The following is a 16,344-nucleotide window of genomic DNA, read 5'->3' as shown; positions in this document are numbered from 1 at the left end:
ATCGACTTTTTACTATTGATAATATTGAAGCTTTTCTTTCGATAGTTTCGATTATTTACTATCAATACTTTCGGTTATTTACTATCGATTATTTGTTATCGATATAATCGACTGTTTACAAGATACTTTCGATTATTCACTATCAATAATTTCGATTATATACTATCGACGCTTTTCATTATTATTCACTATCGATACAATAGTCTGATTACTATCGATACGACTCAAGTGTTACTAACAATCCTTTCTATTATTATTCAATATCGATACAATAGCTTCTATCGATAAGATGAATCGTTATCGATTATGTCAACAGTTTAATAACGAAATATCGATTGTTTAATATTGATAGGAATTATATTAAATTGAAGATAAATAAAAATTATGGTCAGTTGCTTTTTTTTTGTTTCAAACTCACAATATGAATAGAACGTCAATCTATTGCAGTGTAATATTTTTCACCGATCATTGACTTCAATCATTGCGGAAGTGACCAAGCAGGTTTTATGTTGCTTGCGCCCACGTTTTAGTCCTTTATAACCGTATCGCAAATATTATTTACCGTGGTAGTAAAATTGAATTATATGTGTAGCATGATGAATATATATATATATATATATATATATATATATATATATATATATATATATATATATATATATATAGAAATATTTAAAAGCATTTTTTTTTATTTTTGGTTTTTATCCTTTTTATTCCACAACTTTCTAATTTTACATACTCTATATTAGGTGTAAGATCAACAAAAATTATTACTATTACTATCGAAAATATTAATTAATATCAATATTAATATCGACAATATCAAAATTAATATCGATAAAATTAATATCGATAATATCAATATTAATATCAATAATATCGAGATTACACTCAATAATATTAATATCGAAAACCAATATTACTATCGATAATATCGCTGTTACTATCGATACTATTAATTTTATTGTCGATAATATAAATGTTACTATCGATAACATCGATGTTACTATCGATAATACCGATTATACTAACGATAATATTAATATCGATGTTACTTTCGATAATATTAATATCAATGTTACTATCGACAATATTAATATCAATGTTACTATCGATAATATTAATATCAATGTTACTATTGATAACATCGCTGTTACTATCGATAATACCGCTGTTCCTATGGATAATATCGATGTTACTATCAATAATATTAATATTACTACCTATAACATCGATGTTACTATCCATAATATCGATAATACTAACGATAATATTAATATCCATTTTACTATCGATAGTATTAATATCAATGTTACTATCGAAAATATTAACATCGATGTTACTATCGATAATATCGATGATACTAACGATAATATTAATATCAATGATACTATCGATAACATCAATGTTACTATCAATAATATTACTGTTACTATCAATAATATCGATGATATCGACGATAATATCAATATCGATGATATCGACGATAATATTAATATCTATGATACTAACGATAATATTAATATCAATGTTACTGTCGATAATATTAATATTACTTTCGATAACATCGCTGTTACTATCGATAATATTAATATTGATGTTGCCATCGATTATATCGATTATACTATGGATAATATCGATGTTACTATCAATAATATTAATCTTACTATCGATAATATTAATATTACTATCGATATTCGTGTTGATAATATTAATTGTTGTTACTTTCGATAATATCGAAATTATCGTCATTACTATTGATACGCAATTATATTATTCGTTTTTCCTCAATCGATGTATCATTCCTTTTTAATTCGCTGATGGACAATTAAAAATCAATTTATATTAATAGAAATAAAAATGATATCTTTTTTAATCGATATTTTCAGCTTTATTGCAGTGTCAGTGCGTAATATAGTTTTAGTATATACATATATATATGAATTTATCCGCACGGCTATTTTGAGGTCAAGCATTGGGGATTTGACTAAATAAACAACACTTAATTGACCCAGTTTGTTTGAAATCCTAATTAAAGCCTCAAATAAACAATATAACAATACTTGATTAAATTTAATTGCAAACAATAAAAAGTATTTAATGATAAATTATTATTAGTAATTTTTATCATTTTGTTGATAGTTTAGTTTAGAGAAAAAAAAACGAAATTTATTTTCTTCTTTTCTAATTTTCGTTGAAATACACGTCAAATAGGGACAAATTTCAATGTTTGGTGAATGAAGAGCAATGTAGGTGCAGAGAGAAGGAAATTGTGGTTTACATTGATTGGTGGTAAAAGTATATACTCTATACGTCATTGGGTTACTGAATGTGAATATATATATATACATACATTTATATTCTATAGTAATAAATGGCAAGTTTTACTTTTTTCAACGATTCTAACACATCATACACTATACATATATGAAAAGAAGAGAAAATAAAATTGGGCTAATATGAAACATATTTCCAACTATTGATTTGACATTCAACACATTTTATATGCGATGGGTTTCACGTGAACTGACCCAAGTCAAATTTTAAATTATCTGGGTTTGCAGTTATTATCATATTGAATATAAATGACAAAAGAAAAAATTCGCTTTGATTTAAAATTCACATTTCTGTCTCTACTCTTCATTAACGATTAACGAATTTTAATAATTTAAATTAAAATTATTCTCAAAATTTTATTTATTATAATATGATTATTTAATTGAAATATTATTAGTTAGTTCTTCCCACTTTTCTATTTTTAATTTTAATAAATTAAAATTTTTCTAAAAAAAAGTTTATATTTAATAGAACAAAATTTGGAAAAAGTGAATTAGAAAAAAATTACATATATAATAAAAAATTTAAAAAGATAAAAAAAACTGGATCAGAATTATGAATTTCTAAAATGTAATTTATTTAATTTGTGTATTTATGAAAAAAGAAAGAAAGAAAAAAAGCTGCGACGCTATTTTAAATTTTGAAAATCTGTTGTAAAATTCTACAAATCCATTAACATATTTTCAAAATTCAAAATGGCGGATCCAATATAGCGTCAGCTTTTTTTAAATTTGAACGAATTTGCTTAAAACTATTCACTCGGGGGGTTTTCGAGGTCACTGATTTTAAATCCGTTCACAGATTTTCAAAATTCAAAATGGCGGATCCAATATGGCGTCAGCTTTTTTTAAATTTGAACAAATTTGCTTAAAACTATTCACTCGGGGGGTTTTCGAGGTCACTGATTCTAAATCCGTTCACAGATTTTCAAAATTCAAGATGGCGGATCCAATATGGCGGAAAAATTCCAAAAATTTTTGCATTTTTTACAATAATTTTTTTTTTTTTTTTAAACTTCGACAACAAATAAGCGACAATATTTCTTATTCAATTTCATGAGAACTCGAGTTTTGGATCAACACGCAAATACATCTTCAGTGTTTACCCCCTTATTTTTTTTCTTTGCCTTATTCGAGGACAAGTGAAGGGCAAATAAATTCGCGCCTTTCCAACGTTCGTTTCTACGTGCTTGAGTGCAAATGGAAAACTCCCAACCTGCACCTTATTGCCGGCAATGTTCTGCCTTATTATTATATCCCATCGAGAGTCAACTCCCACAGAGAATAAGAGAGAGAGAGAGAGAGAGAATTGTTTTCTAAGTCGGGTAAAAAGCGATTTTCGTAAATTGTCCACTGCCAACTGCTAATTTCAAATGTCAACGGCACACAAGTTTTATAAACTTTAAACTTATTTCATAAAATTTACTTTTTCAATAAATTTTGACGAGAGAAATTTTAGGAAAAAAGAAAATCTAGTAAAAAAAAATCTAATACATTAAAATTTTGTTAAAAATAAAAACGATATTTATAGGTGAACTTTTGTAATTTTCGTACTAAAACAATTTTTTTTTGTACAAAAACAATTCTTTTTGTAACTAAAAACTTTTTTACAAAAAAAATAAAACATTCAAACGTTCAATTTCAAAAATATTAAAAATTTAATTGAAAATAAAATTTCTTTTATTATTTAACGAAAAAATTTCTCTCTAGGAAAAAAATTATCGCACTAATGTCACAGTGCAGATTGCAGAGTAGTAAAATCAATAAAAAAACTTTTAAAAAAATAAAAAAAATTGTAAAGTGAGAAAGTAAAACTAATAAAATAGTTGAGAATGAAACATAAACATATACGAGTATAATTTGTCGACGTTGCATTATGTGACAAAGTAAACATGCTTGTTAGATTACAGTGTAAATATTGTCATCCAAACACGACGACACGCAATTACTGACCATCCCCTCTATATTTTTTGTTTTACTACCAAACCTCCCACCCCCTCCCCGTCCCATTGACAATTTTTATAATTTTCTAAAAAAAAATATTTTTCTTTCGACATTTTGAGAAATAAATCCTAAAAAATGGTTAAATAGACAGGGAAAAATTTCTTAAAATTCGATTTTCTCAGAGAGAGTTCATACTATTAAAATTTGTTCTATACGAAAGAAATGTATTTCAATGAGATGTATAAATTGTATGTAAAAAATTTATCTATTTACAATTAATATTGCAAATAATATTCAAAAACCGGATTTTAATAGGGTTATTCACGATTTTCTTAGAAAAATCGTGAAAAATTTTATTCTTATTAGAATAAAATTAATTTTTACTTATCTTATCAAATATTACGTAATTTGATGTGCTGAATAAAATAGTGCTTTGTAGATTTACATTAAAAATTGTATCATTAGTAAAATTCGAAAAAACTATTGAAAAAAGGCTTGAATCACGTTTTTTGTAAAGTTGTTCATTGAAATAAAAAATAATATACGAGTAAAATATGTATTTCGATAAGATTAACAGTTTTCTGCTATAAATTATTTGGTAAAATTCCCCAAAATTCGTAAATAATCGAAAAAAACCCAGGAATTTTTGGGGTTAATTTCGAATTTTGCCTAATATATTTAAACAGCGTGGACTTAAAATACAGAATTTTACATTATTTTAATAGTCTTTCTAACTGGTTAATTTAAAGTTTGTTTAAAAATAAAAATAATCTTGAAAATAGCAAAAAAACCGTATTCTTTGGGGGTAAGAGTTGATTTTCTTCCATTATATTTAAAAAATCTGGGCATTATAAACAGAATTTTATAATTATATTTGCAGTTTATTTTCAAGATGGAATATTTACAATTTGTCTAAAAATAAAAACAATCGTGAAAATCATGAAAAATCGTAAGTTTTGGGGGTTAATGATGATTTTCTTCCATTGTATTTAAAAAATCTGGGCATTATAAACAGAATTTTATATATTTGCAGTTCCTTTTCAAGGTGGAATATTTACAATTTGTTTAAAAATAAAAATAATCGTGAAAATCGCAAAAAATCGTATTTTTGGGGGGTTAATGTTGATTTTCTTTCATTATATTTAAAAAATCTGGGCATTATATACAGAATTTTATATATTTGCAGTTCCTTTTCAAGATGGTGTATTTAAAATTTGTTTAAAAATAAAAATAATTGTGAAAATCTCAAAAAACCTGGGAATAATCGTGAATTTTCAATTTTTAAGAAATGTTTTTTACTTTATGACACAATTGTATACAAGAAAAATGTGTATTTGGTTGATATTTACAGTTTTTTATGATAATTTTTTGGTAATATTTAGTAACTAGAGAAATGATCTCAAGAAACCGGATTTTTATCCGGTTTTTGACGATTTTCGCCTTTAAAATAAAATTCACCTACATTTTCACTATCAAAATTTCGGTCTTTTTACATCAAAATTTCAAAAAATAGTGTAAAATTTTCTTTTTGGTCAATTCTGTCTAAAGCTGAAGCATTAGTATATAGATACAGTATACATTTCAAAGAGATATTTAAAATGCTTTAAAAATCTATTAGAAATTTTTTGAAATTAAGAAAATCAGTCCAAAAATCCTAATTTACCCCATACAAATCTGTAATTTTCAATTATCAAAAAAACATTTGATTCTACATGAAAATTGTAAAGTGAAAAAAGCTGTATTTAAATGAAATCTCCATTTTTGGTCGTGTACATTTCTTTTAATTTTTCAAATTTGTCGAAATAATCCTAAAAAACCGGATTTTTATCCGGCTTTTCACGATTTTTTCCTTTAAAAATTAAATCCATTTGCATTTATGCTACTAAAATAGTAGCAGTTTTGTAATCCCTTTAAAATAGTAAATTCAAAAGTATTTAGTTCTTGGTATTTTTACGTTAAAATTTCTAAAAGCGCCGTAAAATTTTGTTTTTTAGCAATTTTCTAAAGTAATTAAGTAAATGTTTACAGATAAAATGTACATTTTAAAGAGATTTATATAATATTTTGAAAATCTATTATAAAGTTTGTGAAAATTAAGAAAATCAGTCCAAAAATCGTAATTAACCCCATAAAAATACGTAAATTGCGATTATCACAAGAACATTTGATTTCACATAAAAATTGTGTCTACAAAAAATGTGTATTTCAATAAAATGTATATTTTCGTCTAGTAAATTTTTCAAAAAATTTTCAAAATTTTTGAAATAATCCTAAGAAACCGGATTTTTATCTGGTTTTTCACGATTTTCTCCAATGAAATTACATTAATTTGCAATTTTATTATTAAAATATAAACAATTTTGTAATATCTTTGAAATAGTAAATTAAAAAAAATTTAATTTTTTGATTTTTAAGTCTAAATTTCAAAAAAATAATGTAAAATTTTGTTTTTTGACAATTTTCTCAAGAGGTAAAGTATTGGTATATAAAAAAATGTACATTTCAAAGAGATTTTTTAAATATTTTAAAATTCTATTATAAAATTTTTTTGAAATTAAGAAAATCAGTCCAAAAATCCTATTTAACCCCCATAAAAATACGTAATTTGCGATTATCACAAAAACATTTAATTTCACAGAAAAATTGTAAATACAAAAAATGTGTATTTCAATGAAATCTACAGTTTTGTTTAGTAAATTTTTTTAAAAATTTCAAAATTGTCGACATAACCCCAAAATACCGTATTTTTATCCGGTTTTTTACGATTTTCTCCTATAAAATAAAATTCATCTTTATTTTCACTAACAAAATTTACTTAATTTTGTATTCCCTCTGGAAAAGTAAATTTAAAATCATTCACTTTGGGATTTTTGTGTAAAAAATTTTTAAAAATACCGTAAAATTTGGTATTTTGGTAATTTTTTTGAAAGGTAAAGTATTAGTATATCGTAAGAAAAGTATATTTTAAGCAAAATTTGTAATATTTTCTTTTAAATGTATTTGAAATCGAATAAATTTTTTTTTTAAATTAAGAAAATAATTGTAGAAAATAATAAAAATTTTGATAAAAGTTTTGTCTAAAAGTTGTTAAAAATTTGGAATTGTATATTTTAACCATAATAGAATTCAGAGTGTTAAAATACGTCAATTACGTTCTCTGACGTATATTTTCTGCCCTCATAAACCATGACTAGAAACAAGGTTGCCTCAAGTTACGAATGAAACCCCGAGAGACAAGTTAGAAAACAGGTAACTTATCCTCAAATAGCCACGAAGCTCATTAGCATCGAGAAAATAGAGAAAGAGGTCGAGAAAGGAAATATAAGTTTAAGGGGCATGGTGAAGGGGTAAAAGGGGTAAAGAGAAGAGGGGAGGGGGGAGAGAGTGAGTGAAATAAGCTCACAGATCCAGGGACAGGGTGAGAGCGTAAATGAATATTCCAGTGGAAGTCCCGTGGTCGACAATTCACCTCCAAAGTACGCTCCTACGGGTATTTTGTTAACCTAACGAAGAGGGTCGTTCCAAGAGCTGCAAGATCTATTAAAACAAAGAAAATGTGATAAAAGTTGAAAAGTAATAAAAATCTTTTTTTCCTGCCTTTCTGGTTGCCCTCATTGTGGTTGAGAAAATGAAATTTCGTTGGCAACTTCCTTTAATGTAAAAATATTTCATAACTCTTTTCTTTTTTTTTAAAAGAATACAATTCATTTCTTTTTAAAAAAGAAATTTTAAACTGCTATTTCAAGAAAAAAAAACTATAAATAGTATTTTTTTATTATTTTTCATTATATAAAATTCTGAGTTTAAGGACAAGATTTTTTGAATATAATTGAAGAAAATCAACATTAACTCCAAAAAAATGTGGTTTTTTGCAATTTTCTCAATTATTATTATTTTGTAATTAATTTTAAATGAACCGTCTTGAAGAGGTACTATCATTATATAAAATTCTGAGTTTAATAATACAATCTTTTAAATAGATTGGGAGAAAATCAAGATTAACCCCCAAAAATACGGTTTTTTGCGAATATATCGGTAGTTACTAAACATATCCAAAATTTTAATGCAGGATTGTGAAAATCACACCAAACTGCATATTTTTTGTATACATTATTTTTGAATATTGTAATAATTTTTTGAGAAAATCGTGAATTAATGGAATGCTTTGGGGTTATTTGCGATTTTCGCCGATAATTCTAATTTTTTGTGAATTGTTATTGAAAAACTAAAATCAGCATACAAAATTATACAAAATTGGAAGCGTAATTTTAAATTAGAATATACAAATAATTTAATTTGGAAAAAAAATTTTTTTTTTTATTTTCTTTATTATTTTTTTATTATTTATTGAAAAAGATAATCGGTGTCAATTTTTTTTTAAATGTTAATTTGTATTAATTCTCTTTATTATATAGAAGTTAATTATAAAGAATAAGGAATAAAGAAGTTAATTCTGTTTTTTTCACTAAATTCTCGCTATTGGAATATTATTGACTTAAGTCAATTATTCAACATTATTCCACGTCTAGTCTAAATATAAAATGTTAATTAAGCGTGTAAATTTAATCTCAATTTTAACTTTACAAAAGACTTGACAGTGTACAGATTATTATGTACAATTTTTATTTTTTATTTTTTTTTATTCATAAAACGTGAGGGTATTATTGAGAACTAATTTGCAATGCATACGCGAAGGTTCTCGAGTTTCTCACGATTCAGTGAATCGAATAAAACGCACGTGTTGTTAATTACAATCAGAACTATTGATGATTCGATTCGAGTAGTCGTGGACGATCTCACTTGAAACGCAGAATTTATTAGCATACGACCAATTGTAATGCACGAGCTTCACTTGATAAAGATTTCTCCCACTGCAAAGCACGTCGTCACTCTCGATCGATAAATGAAATCACAACTTATTCCCTAGTTTCGAGAGAAAAAAAATTACCTCCAGAAAAAAATTGTACTAAATGAAAAAAGGGACCAAAAAAAATTGCGTGCCAGAAGAAAATTGGACCAGAAAGAAAACTAGACCAAAAAATGTAATAAAAAAATTGGATCTCCAAAAAGAAATTTAAACCAAAAAAAATTGAACCGGAAAATTGTACCAAAAAAATTGAACCAAAAAATTTGTGTCAAAAAGAAAATTGAACCTAAAAGAAAATTATACCAAGAAAAGTTCCTTAAAGAAAATTTTACCAAAAGAATTTCTCTCAAAGAAAATTGGATCAAAAAATGTACCATAAAGAAAATTGAACCAAATATATGTGCCAACAAAAGAATTGGACCAAAAAGTTGTACCAAAAAAAAAATTGGACCAAAAAATTATACCATAAAAAAATTTAACCTTAAAGAAAATTCGACCAAAAAAAGTTCCTTTAAAAATACTGGACCAAAAATTGTACTTAAAAGAATTTTTCTCTTTTCAAGAAATTTTATTTTTTCAACAGAATTTTTCTCAAAAAAACTTGGATCAAAACATTGTACCATAAAGAAAATTAAACCAAAAAAGTTCCGTAAAAAAATTGAACCAAAAATTTGTACCAAAAAGAAAATTTGACAAAAAAATTGTACCAAAAAGAAAATTAGACGAAAAAATTGTACCAAAAAGAAAATTAGCCAAAATAAATTGTACCATTAAAAAAATTGAACCAAAAAGAGAATTAGAGCAAGAAAAGTTCCTTAAAAAAATTGTACCAAAAAACTGTTTTTCAATAAAAATTGGAACAAAAAGTTGTACCAAAAGAAATTGTACCATAAAGAAAATTGGACAAAAAAGTTCCTTATAGAAAAAAAAACCAAAAAGTTGTGCCAAAAAGAAAATTGGACCAAACAATTGTACCAAATAGAAAATTGGACCTAAAAATTGTACCATAATGAAAATAGAACCAAAAAGAAAATTAGATCAACAGAGGTTCCTTAAAGAAAATTTGACCAAATATTATGTCAAAAAAGAAAATTGTACCAAAAGAATGTTTCTCAAAGAAAATTGGACCAAAAGGTTGTAACAAGAAAAAATATTGGACCAAAGTGTTCCACTAAAATGAAAATTAAACCAAAAAATCGTGCCAAGAAGAAAATTGAATAAAAAAATAGTACCAAAAAGAAAATTGTATAAAAAAAATTATTTCAAAGAAAATTGATTTAAAAAATCATTTTTTCCAAAAAAATTCCACCAAAGAGTAAATTGTACCATAAAAAAATTGTAAAAATTGAAAATTGTACCAAAAAGATGTTCGACATGAAAAATTGAACAAAAATTTAAAAAAAATTGTACTAAATAGAAAGTTATACAAAAAAAATGTACTGAAATGGAAATTGTTCAAAAAATTGTACCAAAAGAATAATTGTCAAAAAAAAAATTGTACCAAAAATAAAAAGTCCACCAATAAATTGCCAATCAAAACAAAAAGTGAACAAGAAAAATATATGAAAAAAGAATTGTACCAAAGAAAAAAATTATGACAAAAATAAAAATTGACCAAAAAGAAAAAAATTCGCACAGAGATGAAATTAAATTTAAAAAAAAAATTGAAAACTGGTTAAAATCTGTCTCATTCGATTTTCGTTCGAGGAGAGAATTTTCATTTTCCCTTGGTTGAAATATGTCAGTCAATATTGTAGTGTGATTTTTTTCTATTCATTTTTTTTCCTTTTCCACCAACGCACACGTCGAAAAAACGATTAATTTTATTTTGTCGTCTATTGAAAGTAGTTAATTTTGACGTTCATTATATAATCACTTTATTCTACCACTTTATTTAATTTTTTCGCAATTTTTTATTTGAATTCATTTATTTATTTATTTTATTGCAAAAAAAAATTAAATTTTCAATTTCTTTTTCACTTTACAGTTCTTTTTCAAGTAAATATTTATTTTTCTACACTTTTAATATAATCATTCATTGAATCTTTTTTTTTACTGCTATTTTTTTATTAAACAATAAATAATCTAATTCTTTAATTTGTGTTTTTTGCAATATTTTTCTATTTGTACAAAACAATTTATTTTTTATTTTATCTAATTTTAATAATATTTATATATTTAATTCAGTCATTTTCTTCTTTGTATAGAGAAAAGTGTTAAAAGTTTGCGTAAAAAATTGTCTTTACATATAAAAATTAATTATTAATAATTCTTTATTATTTTAGTTTAAAAAAATTTATTTATAAAAAAATGGAAAAAAATAAACAACTAAAAAATAATTTAATAGTAAAAATTGCGTTAGGAAACTTGACAAATTCTTTTTTTCATTTTACTCTTTTTCAAGAAATTTTCCAATATGAAGGGAAAATTATTTCAGAAAAGTAATTTTCAAAAAAAATTTGCATATTAATTGAAAGCAGAAAATTTTGTTTTTCTTTTAAATCGTAAATCAGAGGAGATTTTTGATTCTTTTCTTCTTCTTCTTTTTTTTCTTTAAATTGCCGAACAAAGGATAATTTTAATAAAAGAGAACAAGATTTAGTCACAGCTACCTGAGGGTCTTGAAAAATTTAGGGATCGACCTTACATATTTATAGACACACTCACAGACATTACTTTAACTTTCTGTTTTTCTGGGGACAAATTCCATTTTCAAGATTTTTCAAAAGTTTATATTTTAGTTTCAAAATATTTCAAAACCCCCGTGAATTAAAAAAAAAAAAAATAATAATAATAATAATAATAATAGTATTATTATTATTATTATTATATTTTGTTTTGTAATTTTGTTATATTTATTTATTAATTATTGTTAACTATTATTTTATTAACTAATAATAATATTAAAATATAATAATAATAATAATAATAGGTAACAATAATAATAATAATAATTTCTTTTTTCTTTGCTTTTTGTTTTCTCGCAAGTGGTAATATTTTTGTGTAAAATTATAGTAATAATAGAAAAAATAATGTTGATAATAATTTATTATTAATATTATTTTTTATTATTGTTTTTAATTATATAATTTATTAATAATTTTAATTTTGATAATAATTTCAATTGTTATTATTTTTTTATTGTTAACATTATTTTTCTTATTATTTTTATTTTATTTGTCTGGTGACAAATTTTGTATTTTTTTTTTTTGTGAACCAATTGAAAACAGTAAATTCTAAATTTTCAAAATAATTGATTTTCATTTTTCACGACTAAATATCCGGAAAAAAACCATTAAATCTATTCTTAATTTTTACTTGAAAAATTTTTCCATTTTCATTTTTTCTTTTATATATACAAGAAAAATCGAAAATTAACGAATTTTCTCGAAATAATTAATTGTTAATAATCTCCATATATATATAAAAATATTGTCTCCTTACAATAAATCATCTATTCTTATAGGTAAAGGAAATAAATTATTCAACAGAAAATTTATTTCCTCCTTTTTTTGTGATAGGATAGAAGAGGGGAGGGGGTGGATTTAAAGTGTGCCAATTAAAAATTTCCCGGATACATTTAAAAAAGAAAAAAAGTTTCATTTCCGTTACAGTTCATTTTCCATTTCTACACACACACACACACTTCACTTTTATTCTTATCCTTTCTGTGCCTCTTTCATTCTTCCGGCGCGCGGGGTCATCTCCAGATGTTGGAATTTTTACAGTGTGTCCCTGACGAGAAATCTCGTGACGAGGGTTTCGTACAAGGTTCCGCACATTAAAGGTGAAAGGTTCTTTTTTCGACTTTTACGTTGAAAAGCAAAAATCTTCAACTCCATTAAAAAAAATATCATTGTCACTAATTTCCTTCTCTTTCTTTCTTTAATTTTCTTTTTTTTTTGGGGGGGCAAAAAGGACAAAAAAAAAAATAAATTCCAACTAAAGCGATGAAGCTTGAAAAAAAAATGTTTTTTCCAACTAAGTGTGAATTAAAGAAAAATTTTTTTTGTGTTTCTATTTTTTTACATATAATTTATTTATTTACTTATATTTATTATTTATTTCTATATTTTATATTCATTTCTTTATTTACTTCCGATTTTTTTGTATTTATTTTCTTTATTTAACAATTTTTTTTTATTTTCTTTTTATACTTTTTTTATATTTTTACATTTATAAAAAAATTTTTTCTTTTTGATTTCAATTGTTTTAATCTGTTTTATCTGTTTTTCTAGTTACCATATATTTCTACTAGTTTTTTACATTGAAAAAATATTTCTAATAACAAAAATACAGCTTAACCTGAATTTAAGTGATTATAAAAATATATTATATAAAAATTATAATATTAAAAATATAATTAAAATTGAATAAATAAATATTATATTGTTAATTTAAATTTTATTTATTTCTTGTTTATAATATTAATAAATAAACTAACCTAATTTTTGTTATTGTTATATTAGGATTGAAAAATTATTAAAATATAAATTAAAATACAAAATATGGAAATAAAAATAAAGAAAATATTCACTACGATTAAAAATAAAAAAAATGTTAATGTTCGTTAATATTAATAATATTTGAAATATTTAATAATAATAATAATAATAATAATATAACAATAATAATAATACGAAAAGTTTTGTCTCGTTTATATTGTTTATTTATAAATTAAAATTTATAAATAAATAAATAATTTTTATAAAAATTGAATTAATAATAAAATTAATAAAAATAATTGTGAAAATAATAAGAAAAAAAAATTTTTTTTTTAAATAATAATAATCCAGGTTTATTAAAGTGACTTTGGAATGACGACGGAATCCCATTAAATTAAAGTTTGCAATAAGGTTTATCGTTTTACGCCTACAATTACTCAAGAGATCTAGAATTGCTAAGTTTATATAAAGCAAATTGGATACAGTCGCGATAAACTTAGTAGCTTAGCCAGAGATAAATTATAGATGACAATGTTATATTTGAGAGGAAATTTTTTTTTCCCAACTCCACAAATTTTTCACACTTTCCTATAATATGCAATGCATTTTAATTTATTATCTTTTTTCTTCTTTTTGATGAATAAATGATGCAAAAAAAAATCTATACGTCTAGTCTATATACGCTGAAAGATTAAATGACAATAATTTTTTAATTTTCATTTTATTAATTATTTAATTTAGTGTTGCCATAAAAATATTATTAAATTCCATGATATTTCACTAATTTCTAAATTCAATAAATTATTCAAAAATTGAATAATTTTGTTAAATAAATATTTAAATAGTTTCTATTTGTATTTGTACAGGAAATAAAATTTTTTAAATATCAATTCAAAAGCGTCTGAAATTTAATAATTTCTAAAAAATACAATTTATTCCAAAATTCAATTATTTTTTACAATTTTTGACTGAACTTCATCTCTAAATAAATTGTTTAAAATAATTTTCCGAACGTTCTTCGAGAATTGAATTATTTAAATACAAAAATTCCATTGTTTATAATATAATTATAATTATAAATTTCCCTTTTTTTAATATTTAAAAACATTATTATAAAGAAATTCTAAAAATTAATTTTTTTGAAAATAATTAAAAATAATTTTTTGAAACTAATTTGCATTATACTTTTCACTTTTTAAAATTTACGCTTTAACAGATTTCATTAAAATTTTAAAAAATTCAATTATTTTCAAAATTCGTAATTAAAATCCTTCAAAAGTTGATTATTTTCAAACATTGTAATCGAATATTTGAAAAAAATCAATTATTTTCAATTAATTTTTACAAAAATTTTAATTATTCAAAAATTTTCGAATTTTATACTTCGAAAAATTTAATTATTTATTTATTTATTTAAGATTCTTTTAATAAAAATTATTCAAAAATAATTTTTGAAATATTTGTTTAAAGTTATTTTTCACACTATAAAAACCGAAAACAGTTGATACTTTTTTTATAGACTATAAAAATTTATAAATAAATAATAGTTTAAAAAATAATAATAGTTTACAATAAAATAATAGCATTATAAATGTACCACTAAAAACACGCAATTTAAATTATTTCATTTTTAAAAATTAAAAATTTTAATTAAATTAATTAATTTTAAAATTGATAACTTTTTTATAATTAAAAATTAAAAAAAAAAACAATTTAATTTTCTAATTATAAAAAAGTTTTTGGGGGATAAAATGATTCAGTCTCTCCACTTGAGAACACCAAGGTCGCCATCAGGTGGCGAGGAAATCGAACTGCCACCTGACGGGTGACCTTGGCGTTCTCAGGTGGAGAGTAGCGTCTCCATATTGAATCTTAAAATGCCCGTGTTCGTCAATTTCGTAATTCTATAATTACTTTTAATCAAATTTAGAAAGTTTGACAATTAATATAAATGAATTTCAATTTTTAATTTACTTTTCTTATTCGATATTTTTATATTTTTATCGTCTCCAATTTTTTTAGATTCTTGGATTTAATTTCTTCACTAAATAAATTGTCATATTTTAAATTCTCCCCTTCAGTATATATATATAAAATATATATGGAATATATTTGATTATTCACTTCCGGAAATTAGCCGATAACCTACTTCTTCACAAAGGTTAAATTAATTTTAAAATGTGAAAAACTGAAAACGTTATATTATTATATTAAATAATTTATATAATCGTTAAAAGAAGAAAATTAAGGTTGAAATTTTTGTAGAATTTAATTTTTCTCGCATGTTTCTAAATTCAAGTTCATCGTGTGAGTTAATAATAAAGATTGGAGTTATTTACGTAATGAATGATTTCCTTAAGAATATTATCTTTGATAAATCTTGAAACATTCCTCCCTTCTCTCTTTCTTTCTGTCTTTCTTTCTCTGGATAAAACACTCTATCTTTCTGATAGACAATACAAAAATTTCTGAAACATTATTATTCCTCTAATTTTCTTTTTTTCAATTTTTTTAAAATCCCTGTGTGATAATCGACAAACAGACCTCGTGTTTGTTAATAGCCACGTGCTCAATTGAAGCCATCGACTACGTCACAAAGTATGATAAACATTGCTCAATAAATAAAGGAAAGGGAAAAGCGAATATTTATACGAGATTAATAGTGATGAAGACGCGATTCAACATTTTTTTTTTTTTTTTTTTTGCAGTTGTATATTTAATCAGTTTAATCTTAATCAGTAATAAACAATGT

The 16,344-nt window shown here is 23.4% G+C and overlaps 2 protein-coding genes across 3 annotated transcripts in view; both read right to left on the bottom strand.

The window, feature by feature from the left end:
• LOC122503539 (bifunctional heparan sulfate N-deacetylase/N-sulfotransferase) overlaps positions 1–16,344 on the bottom strand; it is a 146,562-nt gene that overhangs the window by 121,715 nt on the left and 8,503 nt on the right. The window lies entirely within an intron of this gene.
• On the bottom strand, positions 901–1,752 carry LOC122503585. Its single transcript, XM_043614179.1, has one exon. The coding sequence runs from the start codon at positions 1,750–1,752 to the stop codon at positions 901–903; it is 852 nt and encodes a 283-aa protein (XP_043470114.1).

This window comes from Leptopilina heterotoma, unplaced genomic scaffold (assembly GCF_015476425.1).
Source record: "Leptopilina heterotoma isolate Lh14 unplaced genomic scaffold, ASM1547642v1 Lhet_264, whole genome shotgun sequence".
Classification (NCBI taxonomy): Eukaryota; Metazoa; Arthropoda; class Insecta; order Hymenoptera; family Figitidae; genus Leptopilina; species Leptopilina heterotoma.
This window is presented reverse-complemented; position numbering and strand designations above follow the sequence as displayed.